General features: G+C 43.6%; 1 protein-coding gene across 1 annotated transcript; it reads right to left on the reverse strand.

Moving 5' to 3' along the window:
• Window positions 1-6,191: 6,191 nt before the first annotated feature.
• On the reverse strand, window positions 6,192-19,213 carry C2H10orf53 (chromosome 2 C10orf53 homolog). The gene is made up of 3 exons (XM_041740936.1): window positions 19,117-19,213; window positions 7,132-7,251; window positions 6,192-6,256 (listed from the first exon to the last, which is right to left on the reverse strand). The coding sequence occupies exons 1-3, from the start codon at window positions 19,211-19,213 to the stop codon at window positions 6,192-6,194; spliced, it is 282 nt and encodes a 93-aa protein (XP_041596870.1).
• Window positions 19,214-20,030: the final 817 nt, after the last annotated feature.

Here is a 20,030-nt window from a genome sequence, read left to right on the forward strand (position 1 = left end):
TACATTCCTCTGTCAGTTTCAGATTTCTATTCTATTTGTCACTACTGCTTTTTTATATTTCAATATAAACTTTATAATCAGTTTTTCTTGTTTTTAAAAAGGCCTGTTGGCATTTTTATTTAACATGACATATATAGATTAATTTAGGGAAAGTTGATGTTTTATGATGAGCCTACCTATAATGTCTAGGAGGAGATGGGCAGTATGAGGAGAGAGGCTTTTGAACTGCCTAGAAATATTCCCAGACCTACGACACTCAGCTTGTCAAAGACCAGACATGATAAGCCTTCAGTGATTACCCCTTTAATGCTTATAGCAGACATCCTGTGAGCCTCTACTTTGTGCCCACGTGTGCCTGAGACCCCACATTAGCTGTTCTTTCCATCTTCTTAATAAGTTGTTTTAGCACATGCTACTGCTTGGCTGAACATCCCTATTTCCCTGTTCCTTTTGCAGCAAGGTTTGGCCATGTGAACGGAGGATCATGTGGGGCTTCTGAGAATTCTGCTTAAAAGGAAGGGGAGGGGGGCTAGGTGGCTCAGTCCATTAAGTGTCTGCCTTGGGCTCAGGTCATGATTTCAAAGTCCTGGGATGGAGCCCCACATTGGGCTTGCTGTTCAGTGGGGAGTCTGCTTCTCCATCTCCCTCTGACCCTTCCCTCTGCTCCTGCTCAAGAAGGGGAAAACCCTTCTTCTTGTCCCTTCCTCTTTCTGGCTGCCTGCAACATAAACCTGATGGCTGCAATTCAGTAGCTATAATGGACAGGAGGCTTAATGCTAAGCTGGTGGAGTGGTGAGCAAGATGGAGTCGGGTGTCTGGTGATGGAGGAGTAACCACAGCCTGGACTACTGTATTAGTCAGAGTTCTCCAGAGACACAGGACCAAAAGGAGATATGTATGCATTTGTGTGTGTGTATATATATATATATATATATGTATACACACACATATATATATACACATATATATATACTACACATACACATATACAAAAATATATATATAGAGAGAAACTTATTATAATTGGCTCATATGATTTTGGAGGCTGAGAAGTTCCACAGTCTGCTATTGGCAAGCTAGAGACCCAGGAGAGCCAGTGGTGTAGTTTCAGTTCTAGGGTGAAGGCCTGAGAACCAGAAGAACCAGTGTTATAAGTTCTAACTGAGGTGCAGCAGAAGACTGATGTCCCAGGTCAAAGGGAGTCAGGCAGAGAGAGTGAATGCTCCTTCATCCTGCTTTTTGTTCTATTCAGGACTTCAACAGATAGATGAGGCCCACCTACCTTGGGGAGAGCAGTCTGGTTTACGCAGTCGACAGATTCAAATGTTAATCTCCCAGATTCATTAACTCAGAGCATAGGAGAACATCAGTGCAGTCCTTTAAGGAGTCAGAAGGTTTGGATCCTAAATATTGATATTGGGGTACATGAGTAATACAGCCTGGACTGAGCTTCCCCCAACCTGATATTCTCATGCGAAATAAAGGTTGGGACTCACCATTCCTCTTAGGCTTCTGGATCTCCACTCTTGACCTCTTCTGTACAGGAACCCATACTTTGAAAAAGGTCTGTAGTGATGCAGGCAAACAGTCCAATACCTACCTCACTTAGAGAAGGAGCATTTCCCCTCAGAAAATGTGATCTGTGGGATGCAGCTCTACCTACAACTGGGCCCCCTAGTACCTGATCACAGAGAACAAGAAGGCTTTTGAGGGGCTTGGCTTCTCAAATGTCTTCATTTTAGAGATACAAAAACAGAGTCTTTGCTTTTCATTTGCATAATCAAATAGCAGAGTCAAGTGGTTTCACCAGGACGGGAGGGCCTGTGGGCCTCAGGGGAAGGGTGCCCTGGTTGTTTATGGGATAATTACAGCCCGTTGGAAGGTGTAAACTGGAGCAGTTGCAGGCAACCAGGAACAGATGATTATCCTGCTAGTGGGCCAGATGTCATAGTTTTCGTTTTGCCTTTTTGTTGGCCCTGTGGTTTTCAGAAAATTGAACCCACACTTTAAAAACAAAATTTCAAATAAAAGTCTAGATTTCTGGGGCACCTGGGTGGCTTAGCAGTTGAGCGTCTGCCTTTGGCTCAAGTTGTGATCCTGGAATCTAGGATGGAGTCCCTCTGCAGGGAGCCTGCTTCTCCCTCTGCCTGTGTCTCTGCCTCTCTCTCTCTCTGTGTCTCTCATGAATAAATAAATAAATAAAATATTTTTTTAAAATCTAGATTTCCACTCTACCGAGGAAGCTCAGACCATTAATTCCATGGGGACTGCCTCCTCCTGTACAGCAACACAGTGGTCCCTACTTCCCTCAGCATCCCTCTTGTGGCCAGTGTCCAAGGTTGTCATCATGCCCACGGTCCTCTGGTTTCTTTTCACCTGCGTTAGTGCCAACTGTGCTGTCCTGACTTTGTGGCCCCTGGGCTGTGGGGTGACCCCTTGGAGGACACTTCAGGGCTCCCTTCCTTTCCAAACATCAGCTTACCACCAAGACTGGAGCACCTGGTCACAGTGCTGTCCAAATACTCACAAATCAACTATTTCCCTTGAAATGGTCAAAGAATTTGGGAGGAGAATTTCTTTAGGCTTTATGTCAGCCACCTGGGCTAGCATTTTCTTGTCTTTCACCGGGATTTGGTCAACGATGTATTCCTCCTGGAAGCATGGCACCCCCAGGTTGTCCTATGTCCCCCGAGGGAAATTCTAGGGGAAATTTTGTGGATCAAGTCCCAGGATTACTTTGGGATATGCATGCATGGGAGCAGCCTTTGCTAGCGAGGGTATGCAAAGTCCTTTGGGGCATCCCTGTACACTGACTGCTCAAATGTCCAGGCAGCTTACCTTGGGAGCTGATTTTTAACACAGTTCTCTTACATATGGACTTGTTGCATATTATTTGTTAAGGTTTTAAGGGTGAAACCACCAAGAAAGTAGGTTTAGCCAGTGAGGCCCCAGGCAGCAAGCCCAGGGAGGCTCCTAAAAACTTCATTCTTTTTAAATTTTAAAACTAGAAGGAACAGGCTTAGAGATTCTGAATTTTACTTAAAATAGTAAGTTAGAGCTGTCTTTCTAATTTTATTAAAAATAAAGATGTCTTTTCCTAAAGAGACACTTTCTTTACACATTTTCATGTTACACAATGAAATTGATTTGGCATCTTAATGAGCTTAAAATATGAGTTAATTAAGAGGCATTTTAAAAACATTAAAAGGCACCTGAATGTCTAGCTTATTGAAGTGCAGAGGGCTCTTGCCTTCAATCAGGAGCAAGCCATGTTTCCTGTTTCTTTGCAGGGAGACAGATGTTCAAGAAGACATAAGACAGAAGAAGATGAAGGAGGATTTGGGCAAATTTCTTTAGACTGAAAAATGATTACATTTCCAAAGAGAAAGCTCTTCTTAATTAATGACGGAGAAGGGCTAGGTTATAGGGACAGATGAGCTCTATATCAAATTCTTGATTTTATTTCTTTTAAGACTTTAAAAATTCATTTATATGAGAGAATGAGAGTGAGAGAGAGCAAGCACAAGCAGGAGTGGCAGAGGGAGAGGGAGAAGCAGGTTCCCTGCTGAGCAGGGAGCCTGGCATGGCCTCCATCCCAGGACCCTGAGATCAGGACCTGAACTGAAGACAGATGCTTAACCAACCGACCCATTCACAGGGCCTAATTTTATTTTAAATGTTTATTTGAAAAGCACTCACAAGCTCAACACACACACACTCACACTGTACAAAGTAAAAATCCCACCACTGAAAACATTTACAATATGGAAGAAATGAACGTCCTGCAGCCCTCTGCCCCCCAAGCCTACCATCCAGAGGTAATCCCGTGACATTTTCTGGTAATGCTGATTCATACCTCACTTAGCTCTGATTGAAAGGGGAACACAGCCCCCTGGGCACAGGCATCTCCTAGGAGCACCGTGCACTGCAGTTTGTCTTAGCATCAAGTGCAATCTTGCCTTCCTACCCTTCTGCTCTGGTCAGGGAGGGAAGGAGAGCAGAGAGCAGTGAGCATGGGTGGAAGGGTGGCTAGGGTGGCTCTGAGGGCACAAATACATGCTGGGATAGGGCGCATCAGGGGAGGGCAAGGCAGCTAGCTGCCTGGTGGAGGGCTTTCTCAACATAGTGGGGAGGGGGGAGGAGTGGGGGAGTAGGGGGATGGAGGGTTGGGAGGCGCTGTAGAGCCTGAGGAGGGGCCACAGTTTTTGGAGCTGAAGTTGCTGTAGTGAATGCAGATAGGAAAGCTTGCAATTTTATTTCTTTGCAGAAAAAGTTACGGCAATGAAAATACTGTTCAAGGAGGAAGAAGCGTCCTGATTTACGATAGAATGCTTAGACAAACGTTTTCGTCACATGGGAAGAGGGTCAACATACAATGTTAAGTTAAAAAAAATAGACACATAATTGGGTACATGCAATGTGATCCTGAGTTAGTGAAATCAATTTCTCTATATATCTATCTCTTTTTTAAAAAAAAGATTATTATTTATTTATTTATTAGAGAGAGAGAGAGGCAGAGACACAGGCAGAGGGAGAAGCAGGCTCCATGCAGGGAGCCCGACGTGGGACTCGATCCTGGGTCTCCAGGATCACACCCTGGATCGAAGGCGGTGCTAAACCACTAAGCCACCAGAGCTGCCCTATATATCTATCTCTTAATGAATAATCAGAAATAAATAAAAGACACTCAAATTGAAAAAATACCAAAATGTTATCAAATTTATACTTTATCCTTACCTATATTTTTCCATTTTACTGCAATGAAAATGTATTTCTCTTAAAGTGTTTCTATGAAAGCAGAATGCTACACCTATAATAAACTGGTCTTTGAGGAAGAGGGACTAAATCTAGGTTACAAAAGACGTGTGAAACTGGCACCAGACACCAGGAGGAAAGTTTTTCAGCCTTGGGTTCACAGTGAAGAGGATTAAATATTTCCAGAGTCCTAAATGATTGTAATCTCTGAATAAAATCTGCTAAGTGAACCTTGGGCTGAAAATGAAAATTATATCCCCCATCTCCTCACATGCAAGAAAGAACTTGTACAAGTAGTTTCATTGCCTCCCAGATGCCTTTGAAGTTCTGGGGGCAGAGTGTTTGAAGCCACCTGGAGTGACGGAAAGGATGGCTCCTCAGGTGCAGTGACGCCACAGGGAGCCGGGTGGCTGCCTGTGGGACATGAGCTCCGAGCCATCTGGTGGTCCTGTGGAAGCCCTGAAAGCTCTTCTCTTGCACCAGGGCTCCCAGAGTCTTCTGTGAAGGAACCTATCTTTCTCCTATTTTTCCTACAAGGTGTGATGCCTTTTACCATGACCTCACATTTAACGTCATTAGATCAATACCTGCCTTTCTCTATAGCTAAGAACGTAGGCTATCATTGGGTGCGTAGGAGCTGAAAGTACAAAGAATATAATTTTGACACGGCTGATTTCTACACTGACCATAACTAAAATACTTCCTCAACTCTGCAGGGCTGTCTTCTTCCAGAGGGATAAGGAGCCTTCTGCCCTGGGCTCTTTCAGACCCTTTTCAGAACGGCTTGTTGGACTGGCTAATGCAGAAGAAGGCAGATGATTTTCTTGTTTTAAAGAATAACTGATGATTTGACTTTAGATACTTGCATATGAACATTTAAAGTGATATTGCATTGGGAGCAAGAAATTAACCTGTAGAAATAGCCAGGGAGCAGGAAATCAACTTGTGGAAATAGCCACATTTCCAAATACCAACATTCACTTTTGGTTCAGATTTCCAAGGGCCACTATTCTCCCTCCATGCTCCCCTTTCCCCCTAATCTTTAATTTTACCTGTTTCTAGCTCTTTTCTTACTATAGAATGGAATCTCAGATGCTTCTGGCAAACTCTGTATTATTAGTATGGGATGGCGCTTTGTTATTAGATTGCATTTTATTATTTCCTTCTCCTCAACATGTACCTGATATTAGAGGGCTTTCCCTATGGGTTGAGATTGAAAGATGCTGCAGATGATGTACTTTTATTATTTTTGTGGGCCCTGCTTCCTTGCAGCCAGGTGAGGGACACTATGCTGAGCAGGCTGAAGGACAGGCTGGCATTATCTTTGATTGCTAGAGCCCAGCATCCATGGCCTGGAGTGGCTGCTTTTGTTTGCTGCACAGAAGGGCCAGAGGCAGCTGCTGTTCTGTTGACTTCAGATGCCTGTTTGGATGAGATCAGTAGGCATTTAGGACAGCTATCCTGGCCTCTTCACACAGCGGGTCTAGTTTGCCATCACCTCCTAGGGAAAGAGATATAATTTTCTTTTGGCCAGTTTTTTTTAAAGATTTTATTATTTATTCATGAGAGACCCAGAGAGAGAGGGGCAGAGACATAGGCAGAGGGAGAAGCAGGCTCCATGCAGGAGTCCTGATCCCAGGACCCCAGGATCATGACCTGAGCCGAAGGTAGACGCTCAACCGCTGGGCCTCTCAAGTGCCCCTCTTTTGGCCAGTTTTTGATACAATGTCATGTCTTAGAAGACATGTATGGGCTTCTACTAGAAGACAAGTCTCAAAGTACACAGGCATGTAAATTGTTAACTAGCCTTTAATGGAGTATTAGTGGATTGCAAAAGCTTTTATTTCTGAGTGGAGTGTGGTATGCATGATGCCAGCCTGCCAGGTGGGAAGGTCTCCAGGTCAAAGAGATCTCTAGAACGTCACTAATAACGTCATGCACCGCTGGTTTAGCAACTCTCATTGTCTTAGCGAGTCTAGGTAGAATAATCAAATGGAACAAAAACTGTTTTGAAGGCAAATCATAATAAAACACACATTGTTAAAATGTGAAAAGAAAAAGAAAAACCCCAAACCTGTTACCCCGTAATTCCCATGATATCATTTGAAATCTAAGGCTAAAACTTCATTTTTCTTTCTGTCCTTCTTTCGTTCCCCGTGTCCTGGGGAGAAGTCCAGAGCAACAAGCACTTTATTCGGTGTGATTTAGGATATGTTCATTCATGTAACACAGAGCACAGGGTTTTGAGTAAGAATTTAAGACTCAGAAAAAAATTCAACTTGAATCTGGGCATAACCCACTGGCCACTTCAACTCGAAATTGAGCACACCTCCAAGGAGGAAAAATGCTGTTTGGGAGCAGCGCTGAGGGACTTACCAAACTCCAAATCTTTGATGTTACAGTGGAAAATGATTTCTTCATTTACCATGAGTTCAACCACATTCCAGTCTTCTATCTTCTCTAGGATGACTTTGTGTCCATCTCTGGCCAACACAGCTGGAAAAGATGGAGAGGGATGTGGGTAATGTGAGAACAGGCTCTAGATTAACCTAATATGCAGATGTCCTCATGGATGGAGCAGCTGGCTTATTCTCCAGTTGCTTCTGGCCGTGACTCAACTGCTGTGGTGGGTACCTACCTGGTGCTGGCCCAGATATGCCATCACTTTGGCTGGAAAGTGCATCCAGGGACCTGAGTAATTCAGATTTTGGTTACAATCTGCCCCAGACCCATAGGATATATAAAAATAGGAGATGCCTCTAAGAAGAGTTTTTGAACTTTTCTTACAGAGAGGATATTCAGTGTTGGAGGGGATGTGGGGAATCAAGTAACTTCTTATGCTGGGGGTAGAAATATAAATTGGTTATCAAATTTAGGTAATTTGGCAGTACATACCAAAAGCCTCAAAAGCCTCAAGAAAATTTAGAATTATAAAATGAACTCTGGACTCCTAACTATGGGAAACGAACTAGGGGTGGTGGAAGGGGAGGAGGGCGGGGGGTGGGGGGGAATGGGTGACGGGCACTGAGGGGGACACTTGACGGGATGAGCACTGGGTGTTATTCTGTATGTTGGCAAATTGAACACCAATAAAAATTAATTTATAAAAAAAACAAAACAAAAAAGAAAGATTCAAACAAAAATGGAACACAATCAAAAAGAGATAGGTAAAACACGAGATGCTGCACCTGCCAAGTATGTATGTGAAAGAAGCTGTCCAGAGTGAACTATTAATGCAAATGGGATCCTTAGAAATGGAAGTGCACTTAGGATTTAGGTGCTACTCTTAAAAAAGTAGCAGCAGCGGGAGGGGGGGGGGCAGGTATGATAAAAAGTAGCGGCGGTGGTGGCGGGGTGTGTGTGACAATCTTCTCTTTGCTCCAAGATGGAACAAACAAGTATCATTCTCTTTCACAAAATATTTTCTCGGGAATCCCTGGGTGGCTCAGCGGTTTGGCGCCTGCCTTCGGCCTGGGGCGTGATTCTGGAGACCCGGGATCGAGTACCATGTCGGGCTCCCTGCATGGAGCCTGCTTCTCCCTCTGCCTGTGTCTCTGCCTCTCTCTGTGTCTCTCATGAATAAATAAATAAAATCTTTAAAAAAAAAAAAAAATTTTCTCAACCCAGAGCCAAAGAACCACAGGTGCAAAAGAAACTACTCTTTAAAGAGCAAACGCCTTATTTTGAAAGGAATAAAAACAGGCTACATGTCCCTGAAAGAATTTGTTCCTTAGAAAGATAAAGTCTTCTTTCCCTCTGGCCTCTATCTGTTGTATTTATGTTTCTTTCTTTGAAATAGCCCTTAAATACTTCTGATTATGGAGAAAAGTAGAGTTGGAAGTTAGTAAGATTGCATTCAGTTATTTTTCTAAGTAGCAGTTCATGGATTTGAGTTACTTCGGTTTCTTCTACACTATTAAACTTCCCTTGGAAAATGAATATATAAAAACTTGTTACCCAAAACACCATTCACAAGATGGGAAAGCAATTTTAGCAGATTTTCTTTCTAATGTATCATGAAAAATAGTTGCCATTGGCATTTAATAATTGGAATAAAAATAAAAAATAAAATAAAATAAAATAAAATGAACTCTGGCCTGGGAAATTGCACTTATAAAAAACTTCTCCAGGAAAAAAATCAGAAATTCAGGCAGAGTTTGGTAGCAAGATGTTCCTTATATCTGTAGCATTATAATAGAAAATACTTTGAATAATGTACTGTCCTAATCAGAAGAGGATGGTCAAGCAATTGATGATAGGTCCGTATGATGAGGTTTTATTCAAACATTTCAAAAAATGTTTATGAGTTTTTTAAATAGCAAGAAAAATATTTGTAACGTTAGCCAACAATTGAGGTACATATACAGTATTAATGAAAATACATTTTCAAACTAATTAAATTATGTATATGTCATAGGAAAAGAAAAAGAAATACTCAGTGGGTATCTCTCTGTGGCAATTCTATGTGAAACCTGTTTCTCTTTTTCTTTCAGCATTTTCCAGATTTTTTATAATAAAAAACAAAATGCTTTTTTTTTTAAAGATAAAAAGCTAATGAACTAAACTGTGGAAGCTGCATTTGATCTCTAGTGGAAGTGGTATCACTTCCCTAGAGATTAGCCATGCAAAAGTTGTTAGATGTATCCTCCATTGTGGAAATTCAGAAATATATGCATGTAAGAGAAATGATTTGCATTGAACATCAAGGAGTTCTGTTTTCTCTAAAATGTCTCTCTCTCTCCAATTTTAAAATATGTTTACCCTGTAATATTGGTGATGGAGTTGGTGTGCCAAATCACCATCTTTGGCGGTCTTCATACATTGGTGAGAATTATGGTTAGGATGCGAAGAGGAATCAGAGGAAGGTTATGGTTTTTTTTTTTTTAAAGTCTTAGCATTTCAATCAGTCTTACGTGCAGAAAAGCAGACAGTTATGTCAGTTAATTGCATTTAATTAGAGACAATTGCTGTTTCAAAATGTTGACGTGTCCACTTCTTCATCTTTCAATCAGTTCAAGAACATCCAGCCCCAACTGTGAACATTTTAATTGTGTGATTTTAATTTCACTTCTAAAAGGAACTTCAGAGAGTAACTCAGTGAGGATCTCCATTAACAAGATAGCACTCCTCAGGTACCAGTGGTGGCCCTAATCGACCCTGCACCAGCTAATGCCTCTCTCAATGGAACACCCGCATCTTTTCTTTTGACATATTTATGTTATTGTATCCTATTTAAGTGTCTTGTCTTAAAACATCTTTGGAGGAAGGCACTCAGCTTGGACCAATGACTTGTTTAAATGAAGCAGTCCATGCAGTTTGGGATGGCCAGTGGATAGTCTAAGAAACATAAAGGCAGTCTATAGGAGGAGATTTCTGGGGATCATACACCCTCTCAGTGGAACCCCCTCTGGAGTGGGGACATGTAGCTCCAGAGGGAAAAGCTACAAGTGAGTGGGTAGGAGGCAATTTGGCCTCCAGGACCTTTTTTGCATTGTCAGAAGATGTTCCTGGGAAATGTACTTCAATGTGATAGGAAAAAATCAGGAACAAAACAGCTTCTCCATTCCCACCCTATCTCTGGAGACATGGTATTACCTCTATCCTTCTAACACACAACACCCACTCTCTAAGGCCTGGGGGTTCTGGAGAGAAGGAGGTATAGGCTCTGTGTGGAGCTGCTCACCGTGACTGCAGTGTAAGTGAGGAGGGGTTCTGCAGAAGGAGCCCCTAAGAAGGTGTGCACCCCACAGCCCACCATGGTGCTTTCTTTCCCTACGAGGCAGGGCTCTGTCTGATGGAGTCTCATGGAGCACCTGGGTTTGGGGTTTGTTTTATGAGAACAGCAGCACTCTTTTATGGCAAAGTGTATCTAAGAAACAGGATTTGATTCACCAAATATCCTACCCTATGGAAGTCAGTGATGCCAAATGATGAGAATCTGTCTTATCCTGAAGCCAATGAAGCCCGACAAGAAGCAACCCTCTTAAGAGAACATATCACTCCTCACTTCACCTTCTATATAAAACATGGGGTCTCAGGGCCTTTAAGGGCACATGTCTCCCTCAGTGACCACAATCCCCCCGCCCCACCCAGTGTGCCCAGTGTTAATATAGCTTGTTAAATAAACAAGCTCAATTTAATGGTGCTGGGCACCCCCAATGTCTCTTTTGGACACTGAGTGACCTAAGTCTGATTCTTATTAAAGTGATGAGCCACTTCAGAGTCCGTGTCATATATTCACCCTTAGGAAGCCTGTCCCCTTCTCATCAGTCCAGGATGTATTGAGCCCAGCTATAGGGTGGTCAGGGCAGGCTTAAGGGATCAAACTTAAGCACCAGAATTCCTCTTGCAGCTCATCCAAATGCCACCTCTCTACATGGAGGACCCATTTTCTCCCCTAGGAGCTGCTATGGGGTTGTCTATTCAAAGAAAGGTCAGATAAATATACTCTATGCAACAAAGTCTTTCCAACGGCAGTGGCTAAACTCCAGCATAAATCAACCAGAAGCTGTAAGGCCACCTGCAGAATGCCTGCCTCTTTGAAGTGGCACCTCATTCTTCAAGGGGGATCAGGGTAAACTGAAGGAACACGGAAAAGCCTCCCTGTTCTCAGTGCTGGCGGAATTGTGCACCATCTGGGAGAGATTTAAATGCTGCTAGTCAGGAAGTCAAGGCAAACGGACAGATGGGCAACTCCCCCTCCTCCGCACTCGGCACAGTTGCAATGCTGATGACCGTTAAAGTGTGCGGCTGATGCATAGCTAGGATGAGAGTGGTACAGGGAGCATCTTAGCTAAATAAAGGTGGATCCTATTTTTATGGGGTCGGTTTCAATCCCTTTTAGTTCCTTTTAGCAGCAGGTTATTTGGCAGACTTCATTAGGGATAGCAGACCAGGAGCAACCATGGCCAGGGAATTACTTAAGACTTGTTGTTTAGCATTAGTTTAATTTCAACAATATTGAGGCCATAGTAGACACATTTTTGCTGAACTATTATAATTTATCATTAATAAAGAATAATTTTCAGATTTCTTTTTTTTTTCTTTCAATTTTCAGGTTTCTTAAGGCACAGTAAGTTCAGGAAATATCAGACAAATTTCCAAAGCCAGCAGGGCTTCAGGAAGTGATAAAGGGCTATGATTTTCAAAGAATTCAGATGCAGATTTTACAGAGGAGGATCTGCAAATGCGCCACTCTGTGCTTGGTGTGATGTTAGTATGGACTCTAAAGTGGCAGGGAGGAGGGGAGTAGGAGACTGAGAAGGGGGTGCAGATACTTCCCGCTTAGCTTTTGTTAATACCTTAGCATTTGTCACCAGTGCTCAGTAAGTGTTGGCTGCTGGTATTATAGGAACCATCATTCAGGCTTACACTAACTTTAAAAATCAACCACCTGCTGATACCTTGCAATGCTCTTCTCCTTCCACCATAAAAATTCTCCCCTTGATCTTCTCAAGATACTCTTTCCCCTCCCCTACTGTGCCCCTGCCTTCCTCATCTCTCCCTGCTTCTTAACCTCTTGCGGATGGAAGCTTCAGCCCACCTTCTCTTGACCCTGTGCTCTCTGAGGTGGAGAGCCATCAGCACGGTCAGTGGCTCACTCAGTTCTCCCCACCCTTCTTAGTAGATTGACAGTCTGACTTATCTCCTTTCTTACTTCTTTAAAATACTTTTGCTGGTTAAACAACAAGACAACAATCCCAAACTATTTTAAACTCTAAAATGTTATCAGATTATAAAGGTAATGCAGACCCACGAGTGTTTAAAAATCTTGAAATTATAGGACAAAAATTTTAAATCACCAGGAATTCATCCCCCTCCTCCTCTCTTTGCTGTTTTCAGTGGAAGTGTAGGCACTGTAGGCAGAATTCAGAAACACACCCCCTTCCCTTACCTCTAGCTGTGGTGATCCAGCCCTTTCAATACACATGGACCTGCTGCCCTACATTTATATGGGATGGATATACTGATGTGGGAACCAAAGGCAGAAGAGAAATTATTAAATTTCCTTGCTACCCACAGCCCATTCACAAATCTTTGAAACAGGCAGAGTGACCTTCCTCTAGGGACTCAACTGCTTCCGTGTTAATACCTTGCCTAGAGCAAAAGGCAATCTTAGCCCGACACCCCAGAATCCTGTAAGTCTACTTTAACATACAAAAATTCCTTTAGAGGGACACCTGGGTGACCCAGTTGTTGAGTGAGCATCTGCCTTTGGCTCAGGGCGTGATCCGGGAGTCCTGGGATGGAGTCCCAAATAGGGCTCCTTGCATGCTCCTTGCAGGGAGCCTGCTTCTCCTGTCTGCCTCTCTCTCTCTCTCTCTCTCTCTCTCTCTGCCTCTCTCTGTGTCTCTCATGAATAAATAAATTAAATATTTTTTTAAATTCCTTTAGAAATTTCCTTTATCTCTACTCCCCAAGATATATTTGACAATCCTCCTCCAATATATGACCCACCAATATACATCTAAAGGGTCTCATGACTAAGGTTTTATTAGAAGGTAATAAATGACCTTTTCCCAACAATAACTAGCCCCCTGAAGGTCCTGGAAACCTTGCTTCCAAAATTTCTTAGATACTTACACGCTATCCCCAAACCCCTTCCAACTTGAAAGTGTATAATGGGCCATTCCTCATGACCTCAGGGCAACTCTTTCTGCCCTTGGGTCCTGTCCCCATTCTTTAATAAAATCACCTTTTTGCACCAAAGACATCTCAAGAATTCTTTCTTGGCTGTCAGCTTTGAACTCTAAAGTCTTTTCCTACATCACATACTACAATTTATTCAGAGAAAGGACTGGTTGTTTTCAATTCTTCATTATCAGCAAGAACATTGCAGAATACATTCCTGGGCATGCCTCCATGTACGTGTGTGAGTCTATCTATTTATCTATCTATCATCTATCATATATATATATATATATGAAAAAGATTCAGCAATGGAATAGCTGGATTCTACAGTATATGGTTAAATTTTAAGACACAACTGAGTTGCTCTCTAAAGTTTCTGTGCCATTTTACCTTCTCATCACCAGTCTTTGAGGACAATTTTTTTCTATGTCCTTCATCAACCATGAATTCATCTTTTTTTAGAAATGACTCCTACTTAACAGTTTGGTGCCCATTAGCCATTTTCTTCTTGATATCTTCATTTCACTGGGTGAAATGCCTCTTGGTTCTCTCCTACCTCTGTGTTTCCCAGAGGGGCCACTACCAAGGTCCTGCTGTCTTCCAATTCTGTCTTTCCTTGCTTTCTCCTAAAGTCTCACCTCCTGTGGATCCAGTGTTCAGCTCTATTCAGGTTTAACTAATGTTTATCAACCCTTAAGATAGACCTGGCACAGGGGAGCCTGGGTGGCTGAGTCAGTTAAGTATCCAACTCTTGGTTTTAGACCAGGTCATGATCTCATGGTCCTGAGACTAAGACCCAGGACTTAGGCTCTGCACTCAGCAGGAAGTCTGCCTGCCCCTCTCCCTCCCCTCTGCACCTCCCCCTGCTTGTGCACACCTGCATAAGCGTTCTCTCTCTCCAAAATAAATAAAATCTAACAAACAAACAAACAAACAAACAAACAAATTGGCACAGTCCTGGACCCGGGGACACAGCAGAGAATAGACCAGACAAGAATGCCTGCTCCCCTGAAGTATACATCCAGGAGAAGAGAAGGAAAACGAGGTAAATCTGTGAAGTGTATGTTTCGCCTAGAAAAAGATAAATTCATGATGGATGAGAGTATAGAAAAAGAGTGTGCTCAAATGTATGAGTACTAAGAAGAAATAGACAAGGAAGGAAGGGAGACAGGGAAAAGGGAGGCAGAGGGAGGTGTTGATATTTTCAATGGGTTTCCTCAAGGAGCGCCTGTGGATGAAGGTCACTTTTGAGAAACACCTCCATGCCGTGTTGTGAGAGAGTGAAGAGTGAGGGCCAGGCAGGAATCTGGAGAAAGAGCATTCCACGTGGAGAACTGCCAAGCCCTGAGGTCAAAGTACACCAGGGGTGTTCAAAGGCCATTGTGGCCTCAGTGGAGTGAGTGAGGGGCAGGAGTGGGTTGTGGTGTAGGAAATGAGGTTAGGGAGGACACTAGCAGCCTGGGGGGCCACTGTAAGGCCTTGGCTTCTCCTTTAAGGAGCTAGGAGTTGCCAGGATGTTCTTGGAGGCACAAGCCATGCTCTGACTCAGTTTAAAGGTATCACCTGGCATTGGTGCTGAGGACAGACTGAAGGGGACAAGGGTGATCACAAGGAGCTCAGTGAGGAGGTCCAGGCAGGAGATGATGGTGGCTGTAATGATGTGAGGCAGAGGAAGCACAAAAAGACACCTGCGACACGAACAGACATTTCTCCAAAGAAGACTTACACATGGCCAACAGACACATTAAAACATACTCAGCCTCGCTCAGCATCAGGGAAATACAAATCAAAACCACAATGAGATACCATCTCACACTGGTCAGAATGGCTAAAATGAACAACTCAGGAAACAACAGATATTGGTGAAAATGTGGAGAAAGGGGAACCTTTTATACTGTGGGGGGAATTCAAGCTGGTACAGCCAGTCTGGAAAATAGTATGGAGTTTCCTCAAAAAGTTAAAAGTAGAGCTACCCTACAATCCAGCAATTGCACTACTGGGTATTTACCCCGAAGATACTAATGTAGTGATGGGAAGCAGCACCTGCACCACAATGTTTATAGCAGCAATGTCCACAATAGCCAAATTATGGAAAGAGCCCGGATTTCCATCGACAGATGAATGTATAAAAGAAGATGCAATATATATAGACAATATATACTCAGTCATCAAAAAGAATGAAATCTTGCCATTTGCAACAACATGAATGGAACTAGAGGGTATCATGCTGAGCAAAATAAGTCAGTTGGGAAAAACAATTACCATATGACCTCGCTTGTATGTGGAATTTAAAAAACAAAACAGATGAACATGGGGGAGGGAAAGAAAAATAAAAGAAGATGAAAATGGAGAGGGAGACTTAACTCTAGGAAGCAAACTGAGGGTTGCTGGAAGGGAGATGGGGGAATGAGGTAACTGAGTGATGGGCACGTAACTAAAGAGGGCACGTGATGTAATGAGCACTTGGGTATTGTATGCAACTGATGAATCACTAAATTCTACCCCTGAAACTAATAAACACTATGTGTTAAGTAAATAGAATTCAAATAATTTTATTTTTTTAAAAAAAGAAAGATGCCTGTGAGCTTTTTGGCTTGAGTAATTGAAAAAATGGAGCTGTGTGCACTGAGATGGGAAGAATGCAGGATGGGCTGGGGTGGGCTGGGTATGAGGAGGCCAGTTTAGAAATTTTGGACATACTAGTCTGAGATGCCTACTAACTAGCCCAAAGACAATGAGAGGTCCTGATTGGAGAGATAAATTTGTATCATCCACTGGTAGGTCACAGTACTTCTGACTCAGGTGGTCTTTGTCTTTCCCTTGAACTTCAGGACATAATTTCTTTTTTTTTTTTTTAAGATTTTATTTATTTATTCATGAGAGACAGAGAGAGAGAGACAGAGACAGAGACAGAGACAGAGACACAGACAGAGGGAGAAGCAGGCTCCATTGAGGGAGCCTGATGTGTGATTCAGTCCTGGGACTCCAGGATCACACCCTGGGTCAAAGGCAGGCACTAAACCTCTGAGCCACCCAGGGATCCCCTAGGACATAATTTCTAATCTCTTAATATTTATTTAAAGAAATATTTTATTTATTTATTTTGAGAGAGAGAGAATACCCAAGTGGGAGGAGCAGCAGAAGGAGTGGGAGAAGCAGACTCCCCACTGAGCAGGGAGCCTGGCATGGCCTCCATCCAGGACCATGAGATCATGATCTGAGCTGAAGGCAGACACTTAACTGGCTGAGCCACCAAGCACCCCAATTTCTTGATATTTCTCAATAATTCATCTTCTTTCACTTCCCCTACCCAAATCTCTTCCTTTAGAATTGACCTCTTAGGGCACATCCTTTATCTCATCATTCTTTAGCTCAAGATATGTTGCTGGCTCCCTGTTGTCAAGGGTGAAACAGGCCTGACTCATTACATAGCATCCTTCAGCCAGACCTGACTGCTTGCTGCTCTCCAGTGTGCCCCAGGCTGCTCCCTCCTCCCCTTCCTAGTAATATGCCTGTCCTGCAATAATAAGAAATAATGTTTGTTGAGCATTTACTATGTGAAGGAATAGTATTTAGGACTCTGTGTGCATTTTTCATTGGAATCTCACATCAGGGAGGTAGGGTTCTGCTCCCATTTTGCCAATAAGTAAACTGAGGCTCAGAAAGGTAAAATAACTTGATCTTGACTTTGGCCACACAGCTACTAAACGGTGGAGCAAATTCAAAACTACATTGGTTGGACTTCAGAGTCCTTGTGCTTAATCTCTGCTCTGCCAAGAGTGCCAAGAATGCAAGTAGGAGACAAGTGACCAGAGGTGACCAGTTGAGTCAATGGGATTTGTGAACAAACTAGATGGTAAGTCCCCCCAACCTCAATATTTGTAAATTATAAATTGTACATTATACCAAAGTCCTTATGCATTCTCCTTTAATACAATTCTTGGTATGTAAATGATCTAGTTGAACTCTATACAGTCATGCTGATTATGGCAAGAAACACTTAAAAAGCATCTGCAGACATCAGCAAAATGATGGAGTAGGCACTCCAAACTCCCATTCCTTCACAGAGACATTAACAGAACAACCTGAAACTGTGAGAAGCCACTTTGTCAGAATTCTGGAAAATAGAGTTGGCAAAAAGAGTAAAGGCAATTTTAAAGTAGTAAGAAAACTTTGTGGCATCTTAACTTGCCTCATCCCCAGCTTGCTGACAGCCTTGAAGACAGTGGCCCCTGTCCCCCATGTGGGCCCTGGTTCCTGTGTCTAAAGGGATTTGTTTGCAAATTCCTGTGTTTGTGCCGCACTGTCTGGGGGCTACCTGAGGGACTGGTACAAGGCCCTTGTCTCTGTTTCACCTGATGCAGAGCTCACACAGGGTGGAAAAGCCGTGTGTAGCATGAGGGCAAATGAAAAATGCATAGCTGTCTGGGCAAAAGACTGTTGAGACATACAATAAACCTCATGAAGCCTGAGAAAGAAAGCTGATGAGAAGGTTGCATTGGGAAATTAGAGCATTTAAAAGCACTGAAGACTCAAACCTGGGTTCTGTTCTCATTCCCTTTGTCGTCCCCAGATCCATGACTCAGACCTTTCTATCTCTAGCTCAGACTTTTTCTCTGAACTCTAGAACTGTGGAGCTCAGTACCCCTCCACGTATGTAGCTGAAAACACATGGAGTTTGATATGGCCAAAAGGAACATGTTCTTCCAAATTGCAGTCCATCCGTGGTGTTGTCAATTTTAGTGTAGAGTACTTCCACACATCAGCACTTCACTCAAGCCAGACGCAGACTGGATGCGGACATCCGGAGGATGTCCTCCTGACCCTTGCTTCCCACCTCCAACATCTTAGGAAGTACCATTGCTTTTACTTGAATCCACCCCCTCGATGGCTGGTCCAGACTAGTCTCATCTCTCCCCTGGAGCACCCCAAAGTCTCTTGACTTGTCCCTTTGCTTCCATTCTTGGTCCCTTCTGATCTGTTCTCCTCACAGCAGCCAGTTTCAGCCCCCCTGCTTGAAACTTTCATACGGCCCTGCAGGATCTGCCTCTGCCATTTTGGTCTCATCCTCCTGAGAGTTAAACAAATACGTCACTTGCCCATGCTTCTGGCCTTTGCAGCTCCTCTGTCTGTCATGTTCTTTCTTCTCCTTACCTGGTTATTTTCTCCTTACTCGTTAAAGTTCAACTCCAGTATAATTCCAGTGAATAAACCTTTCCAGACTTCCCCCTATCCCCTCTAATTATGACCAGTGACTGGTCCCACTATGCTTACGTTCTTCTGTTGGAGGCCTGGCACAACTGTCAACTAGTAGTCAGCAATGAGAAGGTCACTTTAAGGACATGTATCTTTGTTCACCAGTGAGTCCTTGGTACCTGGAAGAATGTCCAACACATACTAGGTGCTCGGGAAAGGTTTGTTGCACAATTGAATGCTGAAGGTAAAGACTCTCCACCATTTTCCAGCCATATGACCTTGGAAAAGTCACTTAATATTCTTGATTTTCAGTTTCCCAATGTATAAAGCTGGGTACATAAGCCATCCCACCCAAAGAACTTGTGTAAACTGCCTGTTTCCCCGGTGGGAAGACTTCCCAGAGGTTAAGGCACTCGGTCTGGGTCTGAGGACGGGAGGAGGTATGTGCAGAGAGCATAGCCTGCACTGGTGCTCAGAGGCTGGGGTGCCCCCGGGCGCACGCAGGTGGGTGGCCTCTGGCTCTCGGCTGCCCACCTTGCAGGCCCTCTAGGCGGAAGGGGTGGTACTCCACAGGCAGCCCGACCGCGCTGTAGGGCCCGTAGCGCACGGTGACCACGGCGTCCTTCGGCATGGCCCGCCGCCAGCGTGGGCTCAGGCGCAACACACACTGCCTGGCAACTGCGCGGCGGGCCCTTGGAGTGGGTGCAGCCAGCGGGTGGGCGGGGCCAGGGCGGGAAGGGGTGGGGCTTGAGGAGCCTTGTCCCCTGCTGAGCGCAGGGAGGTCCCCACTGCCAGCACTACCAGGCGCAGGAACGGGTGGTAGTCGGAGGCGACTTGCTTTCTCACCCTCACAGTCAGGTAAACAGGACATTTCTGCCCGGTAGGGCAAGTATCAATGATAGACAACAATAGCCAACATTTATAGCCGGTTACAGAAATTATGCATCAGATGACACGCTGAATACTTTCCATATATTATCTCACTTCATTATTTTACCATCCTTTTTTTTTTATTATTTTATTTTTATTTTACCATCCTTATGAAGGAGGTTGTATTTCGTACTTTGTATTTACAAAACTGTGGATCAGAGGGGCCGCGTAAGCTTCCCAGGTAAGCCACAGGTGTAGGATGGATTGGAAACTCTTGTAAGGTGCCTGTGTATAGACTTTTTTGAAAAATCTTTTTTTATTTGAGAGAGCATGACCAGCAGGAAGAGTGCCAGAGGGAGTGGGAGAAAGCCAACTCCTTGCTAGCTTGGAGCCCAACGCCAGGCTCCACCCTCGGCTCCATCTCAGAACTCTGAGATCAGGACCTGAGCAGACCGAGTCCCTATTGGTTTCTTTTTATTTATCTTGCCTTGGATTTGTTGAGATTCATGAAACGAATTTAAGTCCTTCTGTTTTTGGAAAAATGTGAGTCATTATCTCTTCACATGTTGCTTCTGGTT

This window comes from Vulpes lagopus, chromosome 2, assembly GCF_018345385.1.
Source record: "Vulpes lagopus strain Blue_001 chromosome 2, ASM1834538v1, whole genome shotgun sequence".
NCBI lineage: Eukaryota > Metazoa > Chordata > Mammalia > Carnivora > Canidae > Vulpes > Vulpes lagopus.

Excerpts from the sequence above, each read along its gene's own strand:
- C2H10orf53 (XM_041740936.1), bottom strand. The coding sequence starts at position 19,213 with ATGCCGAAGGACGCCGTGGTCACCGTGCGCTACGGGCCCTACAGCGCG. Across the intron at positions 7,252-19,116 it reads CCGCCTAGAGGGCCTGCAAG|CTGTGTTGGCCAGAGATGGA; the intron begins GTGGGCAGCCGA and ends CATCTTTTCCAG. Across the intron at positions 6,257-7,131 it reads CATCAAAGATTTGGAGTTTG|GAGGTGATGGCAAACTAGAC; the intron begins GTAAGTCCCTCA and ends CTCTTTCCCTAG.